The sequence below is a fragment of the Penicillium arizonense genome, assembly GCF_001773325.1.
Source record: "Penicillium arizonense strain CBS 141311 chromosome Unknown PENARI_contig019, whole genome shotgun sequence".
Lineage (NCBI taxonomy): Eukaryota > Fungi > Ascomycota > Eurotiomycetes > Eurotiales > Aspergillaceae > Penicillium > Penicillium arizonense.
Window position 1 is genome coordinate 227,963 of NW_019173296.1, and position 23,581 is coordinate 251,543.

The window sequence follows — 23,581 nt, forward strand, 5'->3', positions numbered from 1 at the left end:
TTGTTTCTGTTCTTATTTCTTACGACTTCAATCCTTCATTTTGACTATAATACTCGCATCCCTAGACCCATTCTTTTGTTCAGACCAACAATTCCTAATATCCAGTCCAACTTCAACCTCCAAACCTCAAATTCGAGTCCCTCATTCTATCAAAATGTCCCGCTACGGAGCCCTCGGCGCAACATTCTATATATCCCGCCTCTTCCAAGCCTGCTCCCTAATCGCCATAATCGGCATGACAGCAAATTTCGTCTCGGTCATCGTCTCGACAAACGCCACACCACCAAACATAGTAATCGGCACAATCAGCGTGGTATGGATAATCCATCTCTATATCTCAATTTACAAGCACTCAAAACAAAACAAGAAAAAGCTAACAAAGTGAACTTAAGACCTGCATTGCCGCGATATACTGCATAATAACAACAATCCTCTTCAGAGACGACATCCTCCCCTTCCTCCCAAGCGCAGTCCTTGACTTCCTCCTCCTAATCGCATTGATCGTCGTGGCAGTGATAATCGGCAAACCACTCTCGTACGTAAAATGCACGACACTAGCCGAACTAGGCGACAAAGACGCAACAGCCTACGCATTTGCGTCGCGGTTATCGAGTTATCTAGCTAATATTAGTGGGAAGGTCGACTACGTTTCTTGGATTGGGGCTAGTAAGGCGATTTGTCTTGAGATGAAGGCGATTTGGGGATTGAGTATTGCGCTCTGGTAAGTTTCCCTTTGGCTTTTTGTTCAATAATGGAGGTATGCTGACTGAGGTTTAGTATTTTGTTTTTCTTTTCGACTATTTGTTCTGTTTGTTTGTGGCAGCAGAAGAAGAAGGCTCTTGCTGAGAAGGCTGTTGAATGATCTTGTATTCGTGGGCATGCTTGGGATTGGAGGTGGGACTGGCGCTGGAATCAGTAGTTGACTGGGGTGATATACGAGAGTATAGAGGGACAAGGTGGAGATAGATGGATGGCCAAATTTGTTTCATTTCCTTTGTCTGATTTATATCGGTAGCGTCTGCCCTAATAACCATTTACACACGAAATCAATCATCTCAAACAAAGTTAACTCCAAAACAGGACATGGCATGAGCGCAGTAGACCAAACATAGTTATATAATATATACAGTCAAATAAACATAACCCCTCATCTCAAACAGATCTATCCCGAACTAACAGGCGGAATAATAGCAACCTCGGCCCCAGGGAGAATAACAACGTCCACGTCTTCCTTCACATCAACATATTCGCCATTGAGACTCACTCCACAACTGGACAAGACTTTCTCCACAATCCCGGGGTAGTGTTTCTCGAGTTGATTGAAGAGATCTGAGAGGGGGAGTGGTGCCGAGAGGGACTCTGTGTTTTTTGTTGTATATTGGGATGCTGTTGCGAAGTAGTGGATTGTGAATGTGGACATTTTGTCCTGATGGCAGCAGTGGCAGTGGTAGATTGAATTGGATATTGGAGTAGGTAGAGTGAATTGATAGACTTGAACGTGGGAGGGAGAGGAAGATGAAGTGAAGGAGATTAATAGAATTGGGCCAATAAGATGGTCAATGCGGGGTAATCAACATAGTCAACTTAAACACGTACTGAGTGAACTAGTCAACTATATATTCAGTGAAAACCTCACTATATGCTATCTACATCTCTCACCCTATACCAACTCCCTAAAAGCTCTAGCTAAATCATTCCTCAAATCCTCCCAATTCTCCAACCCAATACTAATCCTCAACAACCGACGATCAACCGAAGCATCCGACATAGTCCTCCACTCAATCAAAGTCTCAACACCCCCAAGACTAGTAGCATGCTGGAACAGCCTCAACTTACTAGGCAACTCCTTCGCAAAGCGCTCCTCAGTCATAGAAATAGCAAAAACAGGCCCGAACCCATTAGGCATCTGCTTCTTCAGCCAATCCCCCTCAACCCTCTGAACACTAGCGTGAAAGATCTCCTTCAGAACAGCCTGCACAACAGCCGCATCACTCCCAGCCACCGGATCTCTCACACGAAGACAACCATCCAACCACCCAACAAGCCTCGTAGCACTATCACTCTGACGCTGGACACGGACTTCAAGGGTGCGCAGACTGCGCACACCAAGCCAACTCTCCATATTACCCATGACATTGCCAATAAACAGCCGATCAGATTTAAGCTGCTCAGCCCAGTCATCACGCTTCGTAGCAAGAACACCACAGAGCATATCACTATGACCTCCGAAATACTTCGTCCCGGAATGCATAACCAAATCAGCGCCATGCAGGAAAGGATCCTGTAAACCCGGCGGAGCAAAAGTACTATCGACGATAAGGAACGCACCACGGGAATGGGCTTTCTCGGCATGGTGGGCTATATCGAAGGCCGTGCCGTAGGGGTTAACGGGCGTTTCGAGGAGGATGACATCACCCTTTTCGAGGGCGTCCGCTGGACAGTCTAGATCTAGTTTCTGGAGGCCCGTGAGGCGGGTGAAGAGGGCGATGACGCCGTGGCAGCCGTGGTAGCCGTCGCCGACGGAGATGCGGCGTGGGTTTAGGAGGGTTAGGGCTGCGTGGAGGGCTGAGAGGCCTGAGGAGTAGGAAATGGTTTGGCCGTGGAGGAGGGAGGAGAGGATTGCTTCGAAGCGGGAGGAGTTTGGGGCGGAAGCGCGGGAGTAGACGTGGACGGTTGGGTCACCGGGGGACTACTGGAGTATTAGATGGTGTTTGGTTTATCTTAGTGAGGTGTGGTTCATACAGTGATATCAGCGTAGGGGACTAGGTGGGAGGGATCATCTGAGTAACGGAATGTGGTGGAGACGTGAATTGGAGGAGCAACATCTGTGACAATGTTGAATGCATCGTCGGCGTGTAAGGAACGCGTAGAAGCGCCAGTGGTCTCGCTAGAATGCATAATGCTATGTTCTTGAATTGTATGCACAGAGAAGGTTATGATATACCAAACAAGCGGGACATCGGGAGACATGAGGGGGAGCACGTAATCAGTCACGTGGGTGCGGGATTACCGACGAATCGAGCCCATGCGGGATGGCTCTCGCACGGATCCTGGCAGAGCGGCTCGGAAGGTGGCACGGGCTAAAATTGTTAGTATTGTATCTGCATATGGTGTTGGATAGACTCACCGGCTTCCGTATCGAACGAAATGGCAAGATCGTCGTGTTCGATAGGATACTCGGGCATGTCCAGGCAGACAAAGTTGGAAGAAGGATCCTCGTCCTTCTTAGGAAGAGCGAACTTGGCATCTACGAGGCGAATACCGAACTTGCCAGACCGGCTGAATGGCTCCATGAGGTCGGTGCCCTTCAGAACAAAGTTCATACATGTGCCGTGTTGGAAATCGGCGAAGAAGACAAGCAATTGAACGACTCTTTCCTGTCGAACAATTTGGATTCGAGCCAGTGGTGCTTCCCACTTCTTGTAGATTGGTACCACCATCCGCCGGCGGGAAATGGTGAAGGAGGTGGCCATACTGGTCAAGTTAGCAAGTACCAAACCCCAGATTCAAGTAAACATACCCATCATAAAGCACCTGGAAGCCAGTGACAGCTTGCTCGAATGCATGGAGATCTGCAAAATTAGCCTTGTATGCAACAGTTCGGGGAAGGAACATACCTTGCATCGTGGGGAACTCCAGTCGGCGAACCATCGGCTTCACAGTGATCTTCTCCAGGAAGCCTGTTAATTGATCTGGCATCTCAGGGCGAATAAGGTTATCCGCAAGGGAGAGAGTCAGATCCTGCTGCGCCGAGCGGAATAAACTCATGCTATTCTGACGATTAACATCCAGGCCGATCTTCAATTCGCCAGGGCCTAGAAGAGTTAGCAACAGCACCAAACTTAGAAGTGTAAAGAGAAAACACCGACCTAAGTTAATCCGGTCTGTAACAGAGCCCCATTCGGTGGCGACAAAAGCCCTCAAATGTTCTGATAGAATCGTAGGTCCATAGCCATGCTCAACGTAGGCATGTTGTTGGTCAATCACAGAAACACTTCCAGCGGGGAACTGCACATATTTGACAGGAGGCTGGCCACTGACTGGGTCTGCGGGTTGTTCAATGCAGTAAGACTTGATCGGGATGTCCGGTGATTTGAGCTCTCCTTCCTTCGGAACCATGCCAAGAAGAACAGAATGAATACTGGTACGCTCCTCCACCTTGTGGAAAGTCATCAACATGGATCTCTGACGGCCATCTTCAGTGACCTTGAGAAGAAGAGCAGGGGCACCATCCTCTCCGCGCAAAAGACCGAACACGATTGGTGAACCATGGCCCAGGATATGACGAATACTGCTCAAAGTCTTCACCTTGGGACTAGTCAGAACGACAAGTCGGAAGCCGCGGTGCGCATTGCGAGTTCCAGTGCCTTCTGTCACAGTCACTGACCGCTCAAACAAACGAACCCGGCATCTTTCGGAGGGGTCAGGAGGGAATGCCTTGGGTGTACCCGGGTCCATGTACTGGAACGTCTTAACAGTATTCTCAAACACAACAGTCTCTCCAGCCTCGGGATGTAGACTGGCTTCCGACTTTTGGGTGTACTTGACAATGTTCCAAAGGGTCTTGAAATCTTCTTCCTTGAACATAACATCCAGCTCGAATCCCCGAGGGAGCTTGACTCGCATGGAGTTCGACCGGACTTGCCAATCCACATCTTCCCAGGTCGGCCCCTGCTTGCGGTCGGATTGAATCAAGATGTTGACAAGCTGACTTTGACTGGTGATCGCCGCACAGACATACCAATCTGCGCGTTCACGGATAATGGTCAATACACAAGGCATGGCGTATTGCTGTTGCCCATCATCATCATTAGAGCTCACGCATACTTGCACAAACATGTTGCCATAGCTAAAGTAGCGACCTGTATCGCTCAAAGGCATCATATGAACCAGATTTGGTGTCTTACTAGCGGTATCTGCCAACATCGATCTAGTTGCCGCGCCAGACAAGACCGCAGAAACATCGGGGGCGTAGAAAGGATAACGCAGCCAGATGGTGGTGTCCAGCTGAGTAGGGGATCCATCGTCTGAAATAACCGCTGCGAGGATGTTGTTTCGCTTGATGGACATGGAAAGCGACCGAATGTGGTTAGAAAGAACCTGATGCAAATTGAGAAGATCAACCAGCACTTTGTCGCCGGTGGTGCTTGCAACCGCAAGTAGAGCGTCAACGCTCATAGCCCCGTACTTGGCCAGTTCGCTATGGCCGGGAACGATGTGCTCATTGATCCATAACGCCTTTCCGAGATCAATTACAGCCTGCCTAGCAAAGCTTGGCGGCGACGTTGAACGGGAGCGAGCATATGCTTCCAATCGTGTCTTTCCTCGCAGGAACCACCAAATTGCAGATCGTACCCATTCTGTTAGAGATGTTTCGACTAGCGGCTTGACACTTTCCGCTGCCAGTTGGATAAGACTTTCATATCTCGCATTGTACTCCTTAAATTCAGCAAATGCGGTCTCATTGACTTGATTCGCAACGTTGCGTAAAGAATATTTGGGTGGCTGAGGGCTGCGGGATGGCTCTCGTCCTTCGCGACTGGGAGGTGACATGAGATTTGGGGAAGGCAGTTCCGGGGGTGGTGGGTTAGCGCGTGTTGGCGAAACCTTGCCGGGGCTGCCTGGTGTGAGACTCGGGGGCATGCGAGTGTCAACGGGACTGAGACTTTCTGGTTGGCGATAGGTGACAGGACTTGGGGGATTGCGAATCGAGTGTACAATCGACTTCATAGACAGAGAGACGGACGGCGCAGTTGATGTGACTGACATTGGGGCTGTTTCATAGCCAGATTCCGATGCAGATATCTCCTTCAACGGCGGTTCTGGGCTGGGAGGGCTGGGAGGAGTGGGCAGATCTTCGTAATCGCCTCCAGGAGAAGGTGTATCGTCCTCATACGCACGGTGCAAGGCACGGCCTTCCTCCGCTGACATCTTGTCGCGAACACGTTGTGCGAACGAGGCCTCTTCGGAATCGCCCCGGAATGATAACCGAGAGCCACTTTCAGTCAAAGGCAATGTCGCCAAGAAATCGGCATCCTGAACATTATGCATGAGGGGCGGTTTCCAACCGGATTCCCCACGGGGGTCCCGCTTAGTGGCAGTTCGCCGGGGTCGCGCATCGCCATCGCCCAGCGATGTGTCGACTCGTAGCGCGGGCAGATTCGATCGCGAGTCTGACGAGTGGTCGCGGGCATTTCCACTCAACGCGCTGCTGCTGATTGATCTCTGGCGAGCGCGCGAGATCTCAATTGTGGGTGTGTCCGACTCGTCACCCCCTTCCCCAATCACGTCGGGGTTTTGACCTGAAAATCCAACCCGTAGTCCCTTGCCCTTTCGGGGCTTTGTCGGTGGAGGTTGCGTAGATTGTTGTGAGAAGTCGAAGGCGGCATAGTTGTCGCGGGGAGGCGGCGGGGTTGGTTTCGAAGGGACGGAGACATCGTTAGAGGAAGGAGTGCGAGTAACGTTTTGCGGAGGGTTGTATCTCGGGTCGACCGTCGGCGGTACTGGTACTGGTACTGGTTCTGGCGCTGGCGCTGGCGCTCCCCTGGACGAGCCCAGGAAGTCTGCGATCTCCTGATGCGACGCACCCTTGTTCTTGCTCTTGGAGAACAACTTTTCTCTCCATAGAGACTTCGTCGCCTTGGGCTGGGGCTGAGGCTGCTCCGGCAGGAACGAGAATGGGTCATCGGGAGGCATATCGAGAAACAAGGTACTGAGTAGATCCAGTCCACATCGCACGATCTAAGGCACGCACAGACAAGGAGACCAGTCCTCGTCAAAGGATCCCCTCCCCCAGCTGAGAAAGGGATCGACAGGGGCTTGATAAGCGATGAAGCCTAAGAAGGTGAAATCCAGAGAAAGGAGGGGTGAGTCCCTGAAAAGAGACACTGAGACAAAATAAAATTAGCCCAAAGTCAAGAGGTGTGGGGAACGGGGTACAGGCACTACAGTACACAATAGGCACATGTGCAGTGTACGGTCAATGTTAGAACTTACCTCGGGGATTGCAGAGGGAAGTTGACAATGAAGCTGGACCAGCAGCCGTTAAGAACAAGAATGTCAGTATCAGGGGGGATGCGATACAAGTACTCCGCAGGTACCAGGATTGCCGCTGTGGAGCTACACTGGAGGAAGTATCTGGGGGTATCTCATATAACCATGTAACAACCTAAAATCAGTATATTGTACTCTAGTCTCTATTCTACTCTATTCTACTCTACTCTCCTCTCCTCTAATAATAACTCTCTCTAAATATACTTAAATATCTCCAGCACAGACAACCCGCTCGTCTCATAGTGAAACTGCACTAAGCCTAATTGGGCTGCGACAAGAGGGGCGGCGGGTCGCTGACGAGGTCTCTTCGCTTTGAGCTCTGTGATCTTCCTATGATATTCCTCCAGTCATTCAATTACATTCTTAGTATGTTCAAGCTCATTTAACTTATAAATTACTGTACTCTTATACCTGTATTATGTATTAACGTTAACTTAACTTATCCCTAGCTACATGTACTGTGATCACGTACATATGTCCCTTCCTTATCTCCTAGCTCATAGTGGCGCCCTATACTAACCCTAACACCCTCGTGGCTAAGCGCTAAGACATCCCAGCCCTGGTCCCAATCTGGCATCTGATCAGACGCTCGTTTCTGCGGCTTGCCCCTTCGGTCTTGCCGTTGCCAGGGACTCACAAAACAGCATACATGCCGGATCCCTGTCCTCTGCAAGCCTCCCATTCGCTGCACTTGAATATCTATCATGGATATTGTAGATGTATTGCATATGTATGGACTGTACACTCTTTGATGGCTGCAAGCAATATGCATTGAAGCTGCGAGTATACTGTAACTTCTATGCAATGGTCGACACCGCTAGATGATGTTCCACCCTTGAGTCAATTCTACACCGACATCATCCTTGCAATCATATATGTAGAATCGGTATAACTGTCATTGCCATTGTCAATTGACATATAAAGGAAGGAATAGTAGGTTCGGACCACCCCGCATGGATTAATCACCTGTCAGACTTGACGTTCATCTACCAATGCTTACCCACCTGGCTCCAGAAGTATGTGTCACTTCATCCCTACAGGCCCCTCCCAAGAGACACATTCTCGAAGCTTCAATGCTACATTTTACATCTTACACTTAGTGACTTATTTCACATTCCCCACCATCTTCCACCCCAGCCAAGGCTGCCATTTTTAGCCACACATTCCTTGGCTAACTACTTAAAGATATATTGCTACTGCCATGGTGGTAATAGGATATGCGAACTAGCCTCTGGGCGTGCATAATGGAATAGCTTGGATCCTTGCATGTAGTCCGTATGCAGAATCCCGGCTTTGTCAGACTGAAGATCTATCTGTAGTCATGGAATATATAGTGACAACAAACTCACTGACGATAGGTAATGAAAGAGTATTACGGTCAAGCTCTGAACAGGCTAACCAGGCCTACCATTCCCTTGCCCAATTCCTGCCACCAATGCTAATCTAAAGGGAATATTATATGTCAAGCCTCTGAGCAGCAATACAAAGTCATCAGACAACAGTTACAGCCGACATGAACAGCATAATCCCAATGTCCGCACTCATCGGCAGCAGAGATAACCTTAGAACTGGGAGCTTGAAGTAAAGCACAAGGCTCGATACCTCGACCTAGAAGATGACCGCGAGCCGTAAAGCGGTATCGCCCCAAACCTCCAACCGGTGTCCCTTGGCCTACCAGCACCACAACCGACCCTAGGAGCAAATTGTCACTGAGTATTCTAAAACTTTAGACATGACAAGGATCATTGCCAAAGGTGCCATGTCAAGGTGCCTCTTCTGACTCTACCAAGCGCTGGTATTATTTGGAACTTAAGGAAGAGTTTGTATTCCCGAAGCAAGGCCCCTATGATATGCTCAACAGAAAACTCGAAATCGGAATGGGAATCTCAAATTGTATTTCAAGAGCTTTGGAGTGTATTTTCAACCTCTGCGCACGCTGCTGCGTGAGGCCATGAGGCGGATATCGGTCTCGATGGGTATAGGTCTGGGGCTGGAATCGTTGGGCTTTGGTCGGGGGTGGTGTATGGTGGTTCGGCCGCGGAGGGGAGGGGGTTCTCAGGTGGCTATTGACTGTCTTGAACGTTGACTTAGTCGAAAAGACCGAAGTCAGCCAAGCACAGAGTGGATTCTTTAGGAGACCATTGTGTCCCTGCTTGAATTCCGATCAACAGTTTGTTGCACTTGATCATTAAGACAGGATCCTGCGAATTGGGAGAATTGGGAGATAGCCTCCATCCGAACAGGCTACAAAAATCAGTGCAATGATGCCTGTCCTTCTCTTTAAGATAGAAAGAGCCGTTTGTAATCTTGACACATAGCTGAACCAATTCGACAATCGATGTGTCATTCTGGGTCTGCGTGACGAGCAATCCGAATCCGTCATTCTATTCCAAGACAAACATCCTGAGTTAAGAGTTCGAGATGATTCTGGCTTGCTCATGGTGGCTCGGCAAGAGGGCGATCTGTCTGACCTGGCTCGATTCGGAGGTTGTGATATGTTGAGAAAGAGAAGGGGAAAGGTCGAGCTGCTAGAAGGGCAAGATCGGGCGGCTCTCAAGGGAAATGTGATATGTTCTGTGCTTAGGCACAATCACAGGTCTCGTCTGGAGCTGATTTATGGAGTTGGCCGGACTATACCGGCTGTGTTCAACAGAAAACATGTGATGATTGCCTCTGGATATCACCCAAGAAGTGAGTATGAGTTGATGGAGTATGAAGAACGAGAGTGAAGATTATAAGTACCCATATTAATACTTGGTACCCTTGTCTCAATGGACAGCACATTAGGTAACTCAGACATGTCCATGTTCAGAGATCTACGAACGCCACGCTATGTTCGCTTTCTACGCAAATGTTTATTTCTGTTAGAAATAGCACATCACCCGTTGAATATCCAGCAATTCAGTATATCTATTCTCACTCCTCTACAAATTTGATTGATCTCCAAGGCCACAAAGAGCCAAGAAGCCATTCCTGTCTATATACGAGCAAGCCCCAAGCCACACGCGCTTGTCTCACCATAAAACCCAGACTATTGCCGAGAACCCGCTATACCGTGCATAGGGTGCAGGGTATTGGACCCTGGAAATGTGGCTGTAGGCATTTACTCCATCCCCTAACCCCATTGCCAAAATGGGATTTGCTGCCCTCAATTTGGGGTCTCTGTGGCTTCGATGCGGTCATCCGAGACAACGCCAGTGCCAGAATCTTCCGATATTCGCCTTGGTTTCACGGCATCGCCGACATGTCTTATCCGATATTGATCGACATGGAGTCCTTTTTGCTTGGTATTTTTGTGTGGTCCCCGATCAGCAGTAAAGTGAGACAACCCACCGCGGGACTGAGACCAATTCCCACACAGAATATGCACATAAAACGCATATGTACAACGGACAATAGATTAAAGTGAAATCCGGAATTTGAATTAGGCGGCCTAAGAGAAACTGCTGGAGATAGAGAGAAGTACACGTAAACTGCATGTAGAGTCTAGTGCCGATCAGGAAAGGTTGGTTACTATTTCCGGGGGGAAGAGTGGAAAAGTGAATATGAATAAGGAGGGACCTAATAACTTAGTAGTTGAGTGCATCTACATATAAGTTAATATAATATAATGTTAATACAATAATAAGCTGAGGATACTCCGGGTAGTTAAAGCAAATAAAGCAAATAAAGCAAATAAGTTATTATTAGCACCGCATACCTCATAACTCGAGTAGTCAGCCATCTCCACCGGGCCAGACCAAACAAGGCGCAGCATCACTTTTCCCTTCTCACCTTCTCTTGACTTGTTCTGTTGTGATTCCTATCAGTCCGGGTGTCTTGCTCTTGAAGCGTGCCCATCCTTGTACCTGATCCCCTCGAACTCGACCCCGGGGTGCATGCGGACTAACCCTGACACCGACCCATTGTCAACACAACGTGGATTCGATCATCTACACAGGGGGTTGACCTCCCCTAGGAGGTCATCCCGGATGCCCGAAGCGGACATGTATCACTCGGAGATTGGGAGGGATGAATTCCCAGTCTCCGCTCGACGGACACACGGCTGCCCGCGACAAGCATTACACGTTTCGCAAGGTCGGCCATGGCGCGACACGTCCAAACGCCGACGAACATGGAGCCCGTGGTGGATTGCGCTCGTCTGTCTGATTTCCTTCGTATCCCCCGCTGCCGCAGTCCTACTGGACTTTGAGAACTGTCTGCCGAAAACAATCCTCGAATCGGAACCTCTACAACTACAATTCGTCCCCACCAACGTCTCCGTCGTATTCAACCTCACCAATTCTCTACACCCGCTCAACGTGACGGTCTACGGAAATGTATCGGGGACCGTGTCTCGAACGGCGGACTATCCGGCGATGGATTCTGCGGAGTGGACAAATCCGAATTGGACGGACGGGAAGATCGTGGACCTGAGCAGCACGAACTACAAGTACACCACTTTGTTGACGGCGTTCAACGTACTGAGTTTTTCGCCTTTCAACAATCCCTCACGATTTCGCGACTCGCTTACGCAAGGCACGCTACCGATGGGTCCAGTCTTCAATTACAACATGTAAGTTATGATTGATTAGCCAGCAACATGGGTTCTAACCATCCATTTGCAGGAGTGATTTGTCAACCTTACACGCATTCTCCGTTCAACATGATATGCTTTCTACCTATCGCTTCGGAACCATCAACCCCTCGTTCACGATTCGATCTGGCGACGCCTCCGCAGCTGAGCTTGCCTGCTTGACGGTGAAAGTCACGCCTGATTTCGGCAAGCCTTTGAAAAATGCAATCGCGTATGTGCCTCTGGTCATACTGCTGCTGGTGGGAATCGCCACTATCTCTGCTGCCATGTATAGTCCTTGGGGGACGACGGATCTGTTTCGGTGGACAAGCAACTATGGCCGCGACGAGGATGTTCTCCGTCTGGTCACCCCCGGCTTTGCGGATTGTCTGCAGTACCTCCAGTACGTGGTATTGACAGGTGCGCTTTCATTGGATTACCCGGGTTTCTACCAGCCTGCGGTTAGTCAAGGCGCGTGGTCGACTCTCATGTTCAATCAAAGTTTTGTCAACCCCGGTGGACGTGATCCGATTGTCGACGGGGTCTATGCCCTCAATGGAACGTATGGTCTGGACCGAATGAATCAGTTGGTTGGAATGCAATCATCTCAGGACATCTGGCCGGGCATGATAATCTGGACTCTGGTCATCTTGGTCTGCGTCACGCTGCTGGTTCAGATAGCATTTGGACTTCGATGGCTTCGTCGTGAATTGGCAGATAACATTGATCAGGATTTGCGCGCCAGAAATTTGCCGTTTACCCTGGGCAACATTATCCGCATGGTCTTCAATTACCTTCTCTTCCCTATTGTTTCCCTTTCCTTCTTCCAGCTGGTCATAGCTGGCCAATCTCCCGCTTACAGTGTGGCCCTGGCAGCTCTGGTGATTGTCGTCCTTGTCTGCTTCTCCCTTTGGTTCATCCGAGTCATTGTCTCCACACGACCTAAATCCCACCTTTTCGATGACCTGCCTACGGTGCTTTTGTACGGCCCTCTCTACAACACCTATTGCGATGATGCGGCCGCCTTTGCCGCAGTTCCAATCGTCTTAAATATTGCTCGGGGTGTCGCTGTAGGTGCTTTGCAGCCATCCGGTATCGCTCAGGTGGTCATGCTCGCGATTTGTGAAGTCGTCTCCGTGCTCACACTACTTGCCTTCCGACCTTTCTCCGGTCCTACTCACATGAACCTCTACCACTGTCTCTTCTCTATTGTGCGCTTCTTGACTGTCATTCTCAGTGTGGTGTTTGTTCCGTCTCTGTCAGTCTCGGAGGCCGCTCGAGGCTGGATTGGATACTTAATTCTCGTGCTTCATGCCATGGTTCTTATCTTCGGATTCTTCCTCAATGCCATGCAGACGTTGATTGAAGTTCTGGCCCGACTTGCAGGTGCCGGTGGAACTACTCGTGGTGGTCTCACCAAGGTGTTCGGTATGCGTCAGCTTTCCAGACGTACTCCACGCCGCGATATCGCTCGACAGAGCATGGGCTCAGAGGCTGCTATGCTCGGACACGCTGATGACCGTCTATCTGCCCAGTTTGATGGATCGCGTCCTCGTAGTCTCTCTGGCAGTTCCGCTCTCCTTTTGAACCGCGCCACAGGCAGCGATGGCCGAGCCAGTGCTTACTTTGACTATGCTAGCTCACAAGGAGGCTCGCACAGTCGTGCTGCCAGTGGAGGATTCCCCACGCCTACGTCAACAGCCTACCCTGGACCTGGTTTCCCCAGTTCACCTAGCAGCGGTACGATGATGGGAATGAGTCCTCGAGATCCCTACTACCGGCCGCCTCGCCCTGGACGGAAAGGTCGTCAAGGTACTGTGTCATTCGAGAAGGGCAAGGCCCCGAGCAAGACTCCCTCGAAACGCTTCTTATCAAGGTCGCTTCGTCGAGCAGTCCATACTGACGATGAAATCGGAGATGTACCGATGTCCGGCCGTGCGACACCTGTGCCGGCATATCTACCAACAGCGAAGGATGATTTGGAACTAGATGACCAACGGCAATCACGAAAAGACTACGCTGTTCGTGAGGTCGATTTCTACTACGGCGTCCGCGGTCCCCCGCTCTCACATACCGGCACGCGGAAGTTGAAAACCGGTCCAGCTGATCCCACAGGTCCGGTCTCATCTGCAACAGGCTGGTTCCGAGGCTTATTCCAAGGAAAGACCAAGGATAGCGCCAAGGGATTTGAGGTCGTTCGAAGTGCTCGGGCACCTCCACCTGGTTTGTTCCCACCTGGTGGGGACTATAACGAGCATTATCAAGATGATCCGGATGCTCCTAGTGGTAGTCACTCTCGCAATGTGTCTACTGGAAATGTTCCCTATGAAGATTTAGATGGCGAGCATGAATCCACGCGGTTAAGCGGGACGCACCCGCCGGTTCTACCGCAGCTCAACACATCAGTTGGCGGCCCTATCGAGCTACCCAGTCGAACGGGATCTCGCCATACCCAAGCACCCGCCGAGGAAGGAGATGTACCCTCGACATCCCTTCCGGTCGTCACCGAGACTATCTCGCAAGAACAACAGCCCGACCCGGACAGACGATCCGCTCATTCTGGGAGCCACCTACAATCATCCCCCACCGGCCGACTACCGTTCAGCGATAGTAGCTCACCTTCTCGGGAACGTGGTCTATCCGTGACCTCCACCTCCAGGTCAAGGTCAATAGCGTCCAGCCATGGAACGGGACGGGGTGGCCGACGAGGCGAACGGCCTTCAAGTATGGGTTACGTGGCGCAACACCGCGCACATGATCATATTCACGAAGCCAGCCCGGATGAGCCATCCTTTGCTGGCAGCTCGGCAGAACTTGTGGATGAAGCTGCACACCACGCAAGCTAGAAACAAATGCAAAACGATGTGTTTTGGACCCGTATATCCCTCGTCCTCTCTCTGTCTCCCTCTCTCTCAACCTGCCTCAATCTACCTCCGTATCACTGTCATACTCCCAAAACCGGCGCCATAATGACACGCCTACGAATTTCCTTTCATTCCTGTGTCTATCTATTGCTTGCTCTATCTAAAATTGCTGCGACGGCGTTTCGATTGTGATCCCGAGGTACACCAAACGGGGACTGGTTTTTTGCCGTCGGTGAACTCATGCCACCATTCTTCTTTGGAGGCTTTGCTTTATCTTTGTTTCTATTTTTTATTCTTGTATGAATCCTTCAGGACATATCTTGAGATAATAATACGTGAGGATCAGTTTCTTTCTATATAATTCCAGCTTTCTCGAATATATTCATACCACGGTTTCTTGATCTATACTCTGTTCTTGATAGACCTCACTTACCGTTGTTCAAATACTGCTCAATGTTACGTTCAAACCTGAATGATAGTTGACACCAGGCTGCGCCAGGGCCTGCGTGGCTTTCTGTCTAGTGCCAATGTCATGCAAGGAGCCTGCGGCTACGCGTGAAAGAACTGCCAGCGAAAGATAAGTCGCCGGAGACCATCGCTGCTTCAAGTAGTTGAGTAGGGCATGTTAACTCCCAACCACAACGCCAACCGTAGCCCAGTAAACTATGACTGCAATAGAATCACTCCATAGATGTACAGCGGAGTATGCGGCTCCCCATAGCCGGGTAGATCGGGCCGAATTTGCCTGTCGCCACCGCCCTCACCGCCCGGCCCCACGATAACAGAGCCAAACATCACGCTGCATCATCATCTCCTTCTCTCCTTTTCTCCTCTTCTCCTGCAGGGATTTCTATTTGATTAACTTGAGAAACCTCATTTTCAGCTGCCGGCAGCAATATCACGAACTCGGTGTCTGAGGATATAGTCACGAGACCTCATCATTGCCCAACCACGATCTTGACCCCATGATAAGCATTATCTTGTCACTGTTGGATGCAATCTTCGGCAAAAGGCGTCAACGTCATTGAGGCTGAGCCTGAGATTGCAAGAAAGGACTGTCCTTTCTATACATTGATTTGATTTATCGAAATCCGTCGAAATTCCTGCCGTTCAGCCATCGTTCATCCTTATCGCCACCTGGTCCATGAAGACCCGTCGCCCTGACGGCCGAGATTGATCTCGTTGCCTGCATTAGATAACATCTGGGGGAAACAGCCCGTTTTCGATAAAACAAGGACGATACAATATAATATGCCTGGGTCGAGCACTGCATCATCCAGCCCGACTGAGTCAGGCACGCCGCCGAGGATGCAGGCTGGCAGAATGAGCGAAAGACCAGAGGCGCATGGCTCTGCCAGCTATAGCGGGTATGAAGGGAGCTCTAGGCCACGAGCATTCCCTATCCGCTCTGGATCTGATCGTAAAAGGCGGTTGACGAGTACTGGTGAGGATACCAGGCAGTGGTCACACGGAGGGTTGGCCGGACCAGCCCGAGATAACGGGGGAAGCTCCCGCACTGCGTTACCGTATAGATCTGTTTCGATGGTGATGCCTTCGTCTCGAACACGGAGTTCGATTTCTGCCACGGCTGGCTCTTCATATGCCACCGCCATTGATCTTTCCTCTTCTCCCCCCGAAACGCCTCGTTCCTTTGCTTCTGGGCAACTTCCCAGGCGTTATACACGCGAACCTTACACTTGGTCTGGCCAACCCATGCCTGTTAATCCGAATAGCCAGAGCCAGGCTTTCATCGACATGTCGCTCCCAACCTGGCAGGCTGATTCGGATGTGACTGAATGTCCGATCTGTGGGACTGTCTTCAGCTTCTGGTACAGAAAGCATCATTGTCGAAAATGTGGAAGAGTTGTATGCGCTTCTTGTTCCCCGCATCGTATCACTATCCCTAGGCAATTCATTGTCCGCCCTCCTGATTCCGACCCTCTCGAAGCTTCACCAGTTCCATCACATCCTCCAGTTGTTGATCTTACCAATGATGAGCCTGCCACACCCTCATCGACCATCAACCCCGCACTTGGGGGAGGCGAGGAAGTACGTCTTTGCAATCCTTGTGTGCCAGACCCTAACCCAAATCCTCTGGGCTTCGGCAATGTACGAACCGGCCATCGTTCTACTCACTCTCTTTCCTCTACCATGCCCGTCACATTCCAGAATCTATCGGTTAGTTCTATGTCTGCCATGCCTTGATCAGTGCTAACATGATACACAGCGTGATAATCACATCCACGATGCTCGCCAGGAACGACGCACTGTGGGCTCAAGTGACCGACCACAGTATCTGGACCAATTGAACCAAACTAGGCAGCCCTCTATCCCCGGGACCCGACAGTTCCGTTCATTTTCCAACCGTGACGCCGGTCTACCTCGTCGCCCAGCCCCTGACGAGGCCGACTTCTGTCCGGTATGCCGGCGTCAATTCCCACCTCTTAGCCCGGAGCATCCCATTGAGGCCCGTCAAGCCCATACCCGGGACTGCATTGAGAGCTACTTGCGACCAGCTGCTGCGGACCGATCATCACCCGAGCAGGGCCCCCCACTGCCCGTTCCCCCACCTGAAGCCCGCATGCTCAAGTTCGTGGCCACGGAGAAGGACTGTCTTGGTGGGGATGGCCAACCAGCTGAGTGCACAATCTGCATGGAGGACTATGAAGTTGGGCAGGCTTTGGCCCGCCTCGAGTGCCTGTGCAAGTTCCACAGTCACTGCATTGTGGACTGGTTTGATAGGAAGGAGGAATGCCCTGTGCATAAACTATCCTAGATACGCATGGATCTGGCCTGCTAGTAATTTCTGAAAATTATCTTCCGCTGTTGGGTTATTTTTTTTTTTTTTTTGCTGTTTCCTTTGTTCGCGTTGTGGCGCTTGGGACATGTGTTTCTGATATCCAGCTGAGCGTTGATCTGAATTGAACCAATACCGAAATTGAATCCAAAGTACGCTGTTGTATAATAAATGTAGTTCTTTGTCCAGGTTGACATCAGTCACGTGCTAACCCCGTGAAATCATCAGTCGACCTCGAAAGAACTTTGCACACTAGAGAATCAAGTGACAAGACAGCTCTAAGGCTGCCCAGGTGATTCAAGAGAAAGGTAAGCAGTCCTTTTTATCTGTTTTGTATGAACCCCGGCCTCCCCACAGTTCTTTGGGACCGTTGATCATCCACATCGGTGGTCGGTGTTTGCGATCACCGTTCTCCGCGTGGTTGAGTGGCCGCATTTGCGTGCGTGTATACAGCCATACAGCTATAGATCAAATTGCGATGAACATACCAAAATGACCCCAAGCTAATACATGCAATATATACAGATATCCCATTGAATTATATCTACCCCCTATCCACCCTATATGGACATCGATCCGCAATTACAGCGCGCCCGCGACGGGGATCCCCAACGGCCAGTATACGTGCAAACAACCACAGCCCCAGAATACCCGGAGCCACCCTCTCACAGGCACACAGCCCTAAACCCGCACAGGCACCTAGCGGGCCCATCACCATCATACAGTCTAGGCGCCGAGCATGCCACCGCCAACCAATCGCCAGACCCAAACGACGGCCCAGGCGATCCCAAACGCTCTCGCGCCTGCGAGCCCTGTCGCCAACTAAAAGTACGCTGTGACCCAGATCCAGAACACCCAGATGGATCATGTAAGCGATGCGCGAAAGCCCGGCGAACATGTGTCGTCACGGCGCCGACGCGGAAGCGCCAGAAGAAGACCGATAGTCGGGTTGCGGAGCTGGAGAGGAAGATTGATGCGTTGACTGCGACGTTGCAGACGTCGCATGCGAGTGGGTCGTTATTCGCTGGTCCTGGATCTGGGTCTGGGTCGCAGGCTCCGCCGTCTCTTGAAGATCACCCTGCTACTAGTCGGCGGTGGCTTTCTGGGGAGTCGAGCTCGGGCTTGGCAGGGAAGAAGCGGCAGTATGGTGGTGAGGCGAAGGAGTCGGCTGGGGCTGGGCTTCTTGGGCCGCGGTATTCGAGACCTGGGAGTCCATCCGCAGAGCAGATTTCTAGTCAGCCGTCTTCGAAGCTGTGGCGTCGACCTGTTGCTGAAGTGCAGAGGCAGGAAGCTGCGGGTGAGTTTGTTGACATAATTGATCGCGGTGTGATTGATTTGAAAACTGCCACTTCGGCTTTTGGGCGGTTTATTTATCAGATGGTTCCGGAGTGTCCGTTTGTGGTTTTTCCCCCTGGGACGAGTATGGCTGAGGTGAGGCGTACGAAACCGATTCTGTTTCTTGCTATCATGGGTGTTTCTGTTGGGACCTTTAATCCCGAGGCACAGCTTACTCTGATCAATGAACACTACCGTTCGATTGCTGAGGAGGTTGTTGTCAAGGGCCACAAGACCTTGGAATTACTCCAGGCCATTATGGTTAGTACTATCTGGTATATGCCACCTGACAATTTCGACGAGATTAAGTTTTATACAATGACGCAAATGGCCGTGACAATGGCAATGGAAATTGGCATGAATCGCCGGATGTCTGTGAATAAAAAGGGTTTCAACATGATCCGTGATTTGATTATCAAAAAGCCATCCGGCCCGGCTTTTGATCCTGAAGGACCGGAGGCGAGGAGGACTTGGGTTGGTTGCTATTACCTATCTGTCCAGTGAGTGTCACTTGATACACTTGTGTCAGTGAGAATGCTAATTATTTTAGAATGGCCTCCGCTTTGAGACGTGTGCATCTCGTTACTTGGCAACCGTACATGGATGAATGTCTTGAGATTCTAGGTACTCATCCGGATGCTTTGCCTTCTGATCGGAACTTGAAATGGTGGGCAAGACTCGGAAGGATCATGGAAGATGCTGGTGTACGTTCTTCAGATGACGTTGGCTCGATTGTCACATTTGCAGATAGTACGGCCTGGCATGAGATCAAGTCGTTTGAGAATCGGTTATCGCGGTGGAGAGCTGAGGTTCCACGCGATGTCTACACTGGTGGGTCTAGTCGAGTAAGGGTTGGAATTCTGCTAATACTTCTCAGGGCCGATGGTTCATACCGAATGTGTTCTGAATATCTTCATACACGAATCTGTAATGAGCTTGGACTATAACGCCATAAACAACTCTCCGCGTGACTTGCCAAGTGCATCTGTTGCTGCTGTCATCGATGCTTTAACTTCCATTATTCGCTCCATTCACCAGAGTCTCGATATAATCACCTCAATTGAGATCGACAGGCTCCTTTCTCTGCCTACCTCGTCTATAGCTCGGACATCATATCCAGTGGTTGGCCTGATCAAGTTATACTCACTTTACATGTCGCCAGACAGCCGCATAGGCCAGATTCTCGATGTGCAGAGCCTCAAACTGGATTACTATCTTGACAAAGTGATAGCACAGTATCGCGCTGGCGCAGCGCGCGATGGAGGCCGTGTATTGGCCAAATTCGGAAACATCTTGGTCTTACTCCGCAATTGGTTTGTCAAAAAGCGAGACCAGGGAGATCAAGGCCGAGAATTAAAGGAACTCTTCTCGACCGGGCATCAATCTTCGCAGCCACGACAACAGGTACATCCAAGCCCAAACATCCACAATGCGACATCATCCAAATCAACACAGATGGCACCGGGCATGACACCCCTCCACTTCCTAAGCGAAGTAGCAATGGGCGACCCAGCCAACCGACCCTCGACCCAACCCAACCCCCAACGCCAAATATACTCAACAGACCAAAGTCCAGAAACGATACAAACACCCACAACGTCCACCTACAACACTGACCCATCTCTCACCCACCCAAAGAAACCAATGCCCCAATCACTCTGGCCCACAGGTCCATCCTACCAACCCCAAACCGCCCTCCCAACCACAGACCCAACCCCCGAATCGAGATCATACTATCAACCCTATCCACAAACAGATCAATCACAATCATACCCAGATATCCAGACAAATACCACAGTCACTCAGGGGTATCCCGATATGTCAGCAGTGCCAGGAATACAACTGGCACCACCGATGGGAATGGCCGAGGTTGGTGTAGACGCTGGATTTGGAGATCCATTTTTCACATTGAATAATATGATGGATGAGGGATTATTCACGTTCCCGCTTTCTTTTGATGGGAATTTTGGATTGTTTTAGTTTGTTTACGTTTGGAGTGCTCCTTTTTTGCTGTTTACCTTATACCCGATGCGTGGGTCAGGGCTTGGTTTGGCCGTTTGGATTTATGTTTATAGGAATTTGTTTACCTCTACTCATCTTCTAGTTTCACGAGGCTATGAAGCTGGATAAAGTAGCTAGGTATGTATATATGGGTTTGTTCCCTGTACATGGCTAGATAACATATCTCATTGCTCATTGGTCACCGTTGAGCTTCAAGCTATATACTAAAAGCAGAGTATAAAAACAATTCTCGCAAATAGATCAACATAAAACATATGAACATAAACATAAACATCAACATAAACTTACGCACCATAACTCCTCACTTCGGTCTCACCAAGCAAAGGCTCCCTCTCCCTCTCCCTCTCCCCACTCTGCACAACAACATCCTTCCTCTCCCTCTCCAAAACCCCAGTCATAACCCAAACAAACCCAACAAGCCCACCCCCGACAACAGCAACCAGAAGCGTAAGCCCAACATTAACAGGAACCGGATCCCCACCAAAAACAATAAGCGTAAGCGCATCCAGACCCGCCTGGGCGAAATTCCCAACCCCAGCTAGACAAATCACAAGTCCATATACCTTGCCGAAAGTCTGGAAACCGAAGACCTTAGCCGTGTAATCGGAGACAGCCGTATAATAGAAGGGACGGTATAGCACGAAGAGAATGATATTCCCATAGGCTGCCGGTAGACTATTTGGGATACAGCCTAAAATTCCGATAGTGGACGCTGTTGAGACGAGGATTAGGAGGACGGTTCTTGTTTGGAAGGTATCTAGGAATGTTCCTATGAAGGGGACAGAGATGAGACCGCCGATTGGAAGGGCGATGTCGAAGAAGCTGTTTATTGTTTTTGCGGTGTGGGGCGTGAGCAGGTAACTGTATTGGCTTCGGAGGGTTGCGACAAAGTAGTTTATCCGTAGCATCATTAGCACTGTGAAGGCTGTTATTAGGATAAACCATGGTGTGCGGAGTTGGTTGAGGGCGCTGCGGCCGTGGAGGACGCCCCAGACGCCGCCTTGGGAGGGGGGTCGGGGTTGGGGTTGTGGGGTGGGTTTGGGGGGTGGGGAGAGGTGGGTGTCGATGTGGAAGACTGTGTCGTCGATTGTTGTGGCTGAGACTATTGAGGCGGTGCCGTCGTCTAGGAGGCTTTGGATTTGGTTGACGATGCTTTGGCGGCGGAGGCGTCTATCTTTGCGGAGACGCTCGCTTTCGTCGCGGTCAGTGACTGTCTCATCTATATGGTCGTTTGTTTCATCGGCAACTTGTGCTTCAGCATGTTGAACTAGCTGGCCTGCCGTTTTGTAGGAGTTTGCTGGCATGATGAAGATTTGCGCTATGATGATGAACACTGGCACAATGAGGTAGACTGCGAAGAAATTGGTGACTGATATAAAGCCATCGGTGTGTTCGTTCAGAAGCCGGAAGATCAAGAAGAGAGCGCTCGAGGCATCGAATGCACCTGTTAGCATGGACAGGATCAAGCCTGATCGTGCGGGGAACGTATTTGATAGATGGAACGATGTGATGAACACGAATGGCCCGCCCAGTGCAAGGAACAGATAACCAGGAATGTATCCATCGAATGGCAGTTTGCGTGCTGTCCCGAAGAGCAGTGCTCCAATGGCGAGGCAGAATCCGCCAATGATCCCACTCAGGCGTGGTCCATAAGCGTCTAGGATTGTTCCTACAGGCAGAGCTGAGACGTTGGTTACAACAGCCGCGATAGTGAACATCAGATTCAACCTGTCAATTGTCAGAAGTGGATACTAGGGGAATGGAGCTACTTACCTGATCTCCTGCCTATCGCATACATCAACGCCCTCTTCAAGCTCCGCCTTTGTGCAAAGGTCGCGATATACATTCTCACGAATAAGGACTGGCTTGAGAGCTGCAAACCCAAACACAATACCGGCCGCCAAAAAGCAGTATACAACCGCAGTACAGACCTGGGCTATCACCAGTTAGCAATGAAGCGTACCCCACCCACGGGGGAAGCATTGCATACCAATTCTCCGCGCAGCGCTTACTTCATAAGCACCCGTGGTATCTGCCCAAGGTTCTTTACGCGCAGGTACGTCTACTTGTACCGCAGGCTGTCTCTCTGCAGGTGCCTCTGTAGGGGCAGGGGCAGGTGCAGGCGAAGCACGTCCCTCGCGAGTAGTAGTCGGAGATAGTCCCAGAAAGGTGGACCGGTCATCGTGATCGTCCGGTCTCTCATTCCATGCCGGACCCGCATACGGATTGAAGTTCAGTCTGCTGTAGGTGGAGGGGAAAGAGGATGACACAGACCCCTCGGGCAGATCCTGGTAGTCCTCGTCGTCGGATTCGGTCCGGGGAAAGGTGGGGGTGCGCTCCCATCCTTCGAGGAAGGAGATACGGGGGAGGGACATGTTATTGCATGGGGAGAAGAGGAGGGTTGAGCGGATACAGAATGAACAGAATATATTCAGAACTAACTAGCTGCTAGCTGTTGCAGCTGCGCTGATAAGACTCGACAAAATGACAAACCTGTTATCAACACCCCTGCCTTGTTTCCCAGGCTGCCATCACCTGACTTACACACTTCAACTTCAAAACTTCAAAAAGGTCAACATTACAACAGTTCAGTATTTCTAGTCAGCATTGACTCTTCTTTAGAATTGATCAAATCCCGGAGCAGGCCCGAACAGGCAGCTGGATACTGACCCCCCACACTCCCCTGGCCCTCTAATTTAGGTTTGCATATTGCAGCAGGTCGAGCATACTGATCGAATCATATCTTCGGCTTCAAATGCCTCGGGGAAGACCTCACCCCAAGATCGACAGGGTTTGACGGGCCCGGAGCGCTTCATCCACGGCACAAGTGAAATTAACCAATACTCATAATGCCCCAATGCCACAATGCCGGTATTTCCTAGCAATGAAGACCCACCAGGGGCACTTGCGGGATTTGTCGAGCGATCCCGGCGTGTCCGATCCCATCCTGAAAAT

At 50.5% G+C, this 23,581-nt stretch overlaps 7 protein-coding genes across 7 annotated transcripts; 4 read left to right on the forward strand and 3 right to left on the reverse strand.

Annotated features, from left to right (window-relative positions):
• Positions 1 to 154: 154 nt before the first annotated feature.
• Positions 155 to 862, forward strand: PENARI_c019G08763 (uncharacterized protein; the record flags this gene model as incomplete). Its single annotated transcript, XM_022634844.1, has 3 exons — positions 155 to 313; positions 393 to 721; positions 778 to 862. 3 exons carry the CDS (start codon positions 155 to 157, stop codon positions 860 to 862), a joined length of 573 nt encoding a protein of 190 aa, XP_022485348.1.
• Positions 863 to 1,162: 300 nt separating this feature from the next.
• On the reverse strand, positions 1,163 to 2,970 carry PENARI_c019G10936 (uncharacterized protein; the record flags this gene model as incomplete). Its single annotated transcript, XM_022634885.1, has 3 exons — positions 1,163 to 1,359; positions 1,837 to 2,689; positions 2,743 to 2,970. The coding sequence occupies 3 exons, from the start codon at positions 2,968 to 2,970 to the stop codon at positions 1,163 to 1,165; spliced, it is 1,278 nt and encodes a 425-aa protein (XP_022485387.1).
• Positions 2,971 to 3,006: 36 nt separating this feature from the next.
• On the reverse strand, positions 3,007 to 6,696 carry PENARI_c019G01782 (uncharacterized protein; the record flags this gene model as incomplete). The annotated part of the gene is made up of 5 exons (XM_022634719.1): positions 3,007 to 3,080; positions 3,128 to 3,474; positions 3,521 to 3,572; positions 3,618 to 3,815; positions 3,870 to 6,696. 5 exons carry the CDS (start codon positions 6,694 to 6,696, stop codon positions 3,007 to 3,009), a joined length of 3,498 nt encoding a protein of 1,165 aa, XP_022485283.1.
• A 4,328-nt stretch (positions 6,697 to 11,024) lies between these two features.
• On the forward strand, positions 11,025 to 14,454 carry PENARI_c019G00361 (uncharacterized protein; the record flags this gene model as incomplete). The annotated part of the gene is made up of 2 exons (XM_022634691.1): positions 11,025 to 11,608; positions 11,661 to 14,454. 2 exons carry the CDS (start codon positions 11,025 to 11,027, stop codon positions 14,452 to 14,454), a joined length of 3,378 nt encoding a protein of 1,125 aa, XP_022485364.1.
• A 1,269-nt stretch (positions 14,455 to 15,723) lies between these two features.
• PENARI_c019G07328 (phosphatidylinositol-3-phosphate-binding ubiquitin-protein ligase) lies at positions 15,724 to 17,248 on the forward strand (the record flags this gene model as incomplete). Its single annotated transcript, XM_022634818.1, has 3 exons — positions 15,724 to 16,301; positions 16,380 to 16,581; positions 16,700 to 17,248. The coding sequence occupies 3 exons, from the start codon at positions 15,724 to 15,726 to the stop codon at positions 17,246 to 17,248; spliced, it is 1,329 nt and encodes a 442-aa protein (XP_022485286.1).
• Positions 17,249 to 17,833: 585 nt separating this feature from the next.
• PENARI_c019G10827 (putative C6 transcription factor (War1)) lies at positions 17,834 to 20,584 on the forward strand (the record flags this gene model as incomplete). The annotated part of the gene is made up of 3 exons (XM_022634883.1): positions 17,834 to 19,104; positions 19,155 to 19,435; positions 19,482 to 20,584. 3 exons carry the CDS (start codon positions 17,834 to 17,836, stop codon positions 20,582 to 20,584), a joined length of 2,655 nt encoding a protein of 884 aa, XP_022485398.1.
• A 326-nt stretch (positions 20,585 to 20,910) lies between these two features.
• PENARI_c019G11010 (putative MFS transporter Fmp42) lies at positions 20,911 to 23,001 on the reverse strand (the record flags this gene model as incomplete). The annotated part of the gene is made up of 3 exons (XM_022634887.1): positions 20,911 to 22,354; positions 22,400 to 22,562; positions 22,617 to 23,001. 3 exons carry the CDS (start codon positions 22,999 to 23,001, stop codon positions 20,911 to 20,913), a joined length of 1,992 nt encoding a protein of 663 aa, XP_022485263.1.
• Positions 23,002 to 23,581: the final 580 nt, after the last annotated feature.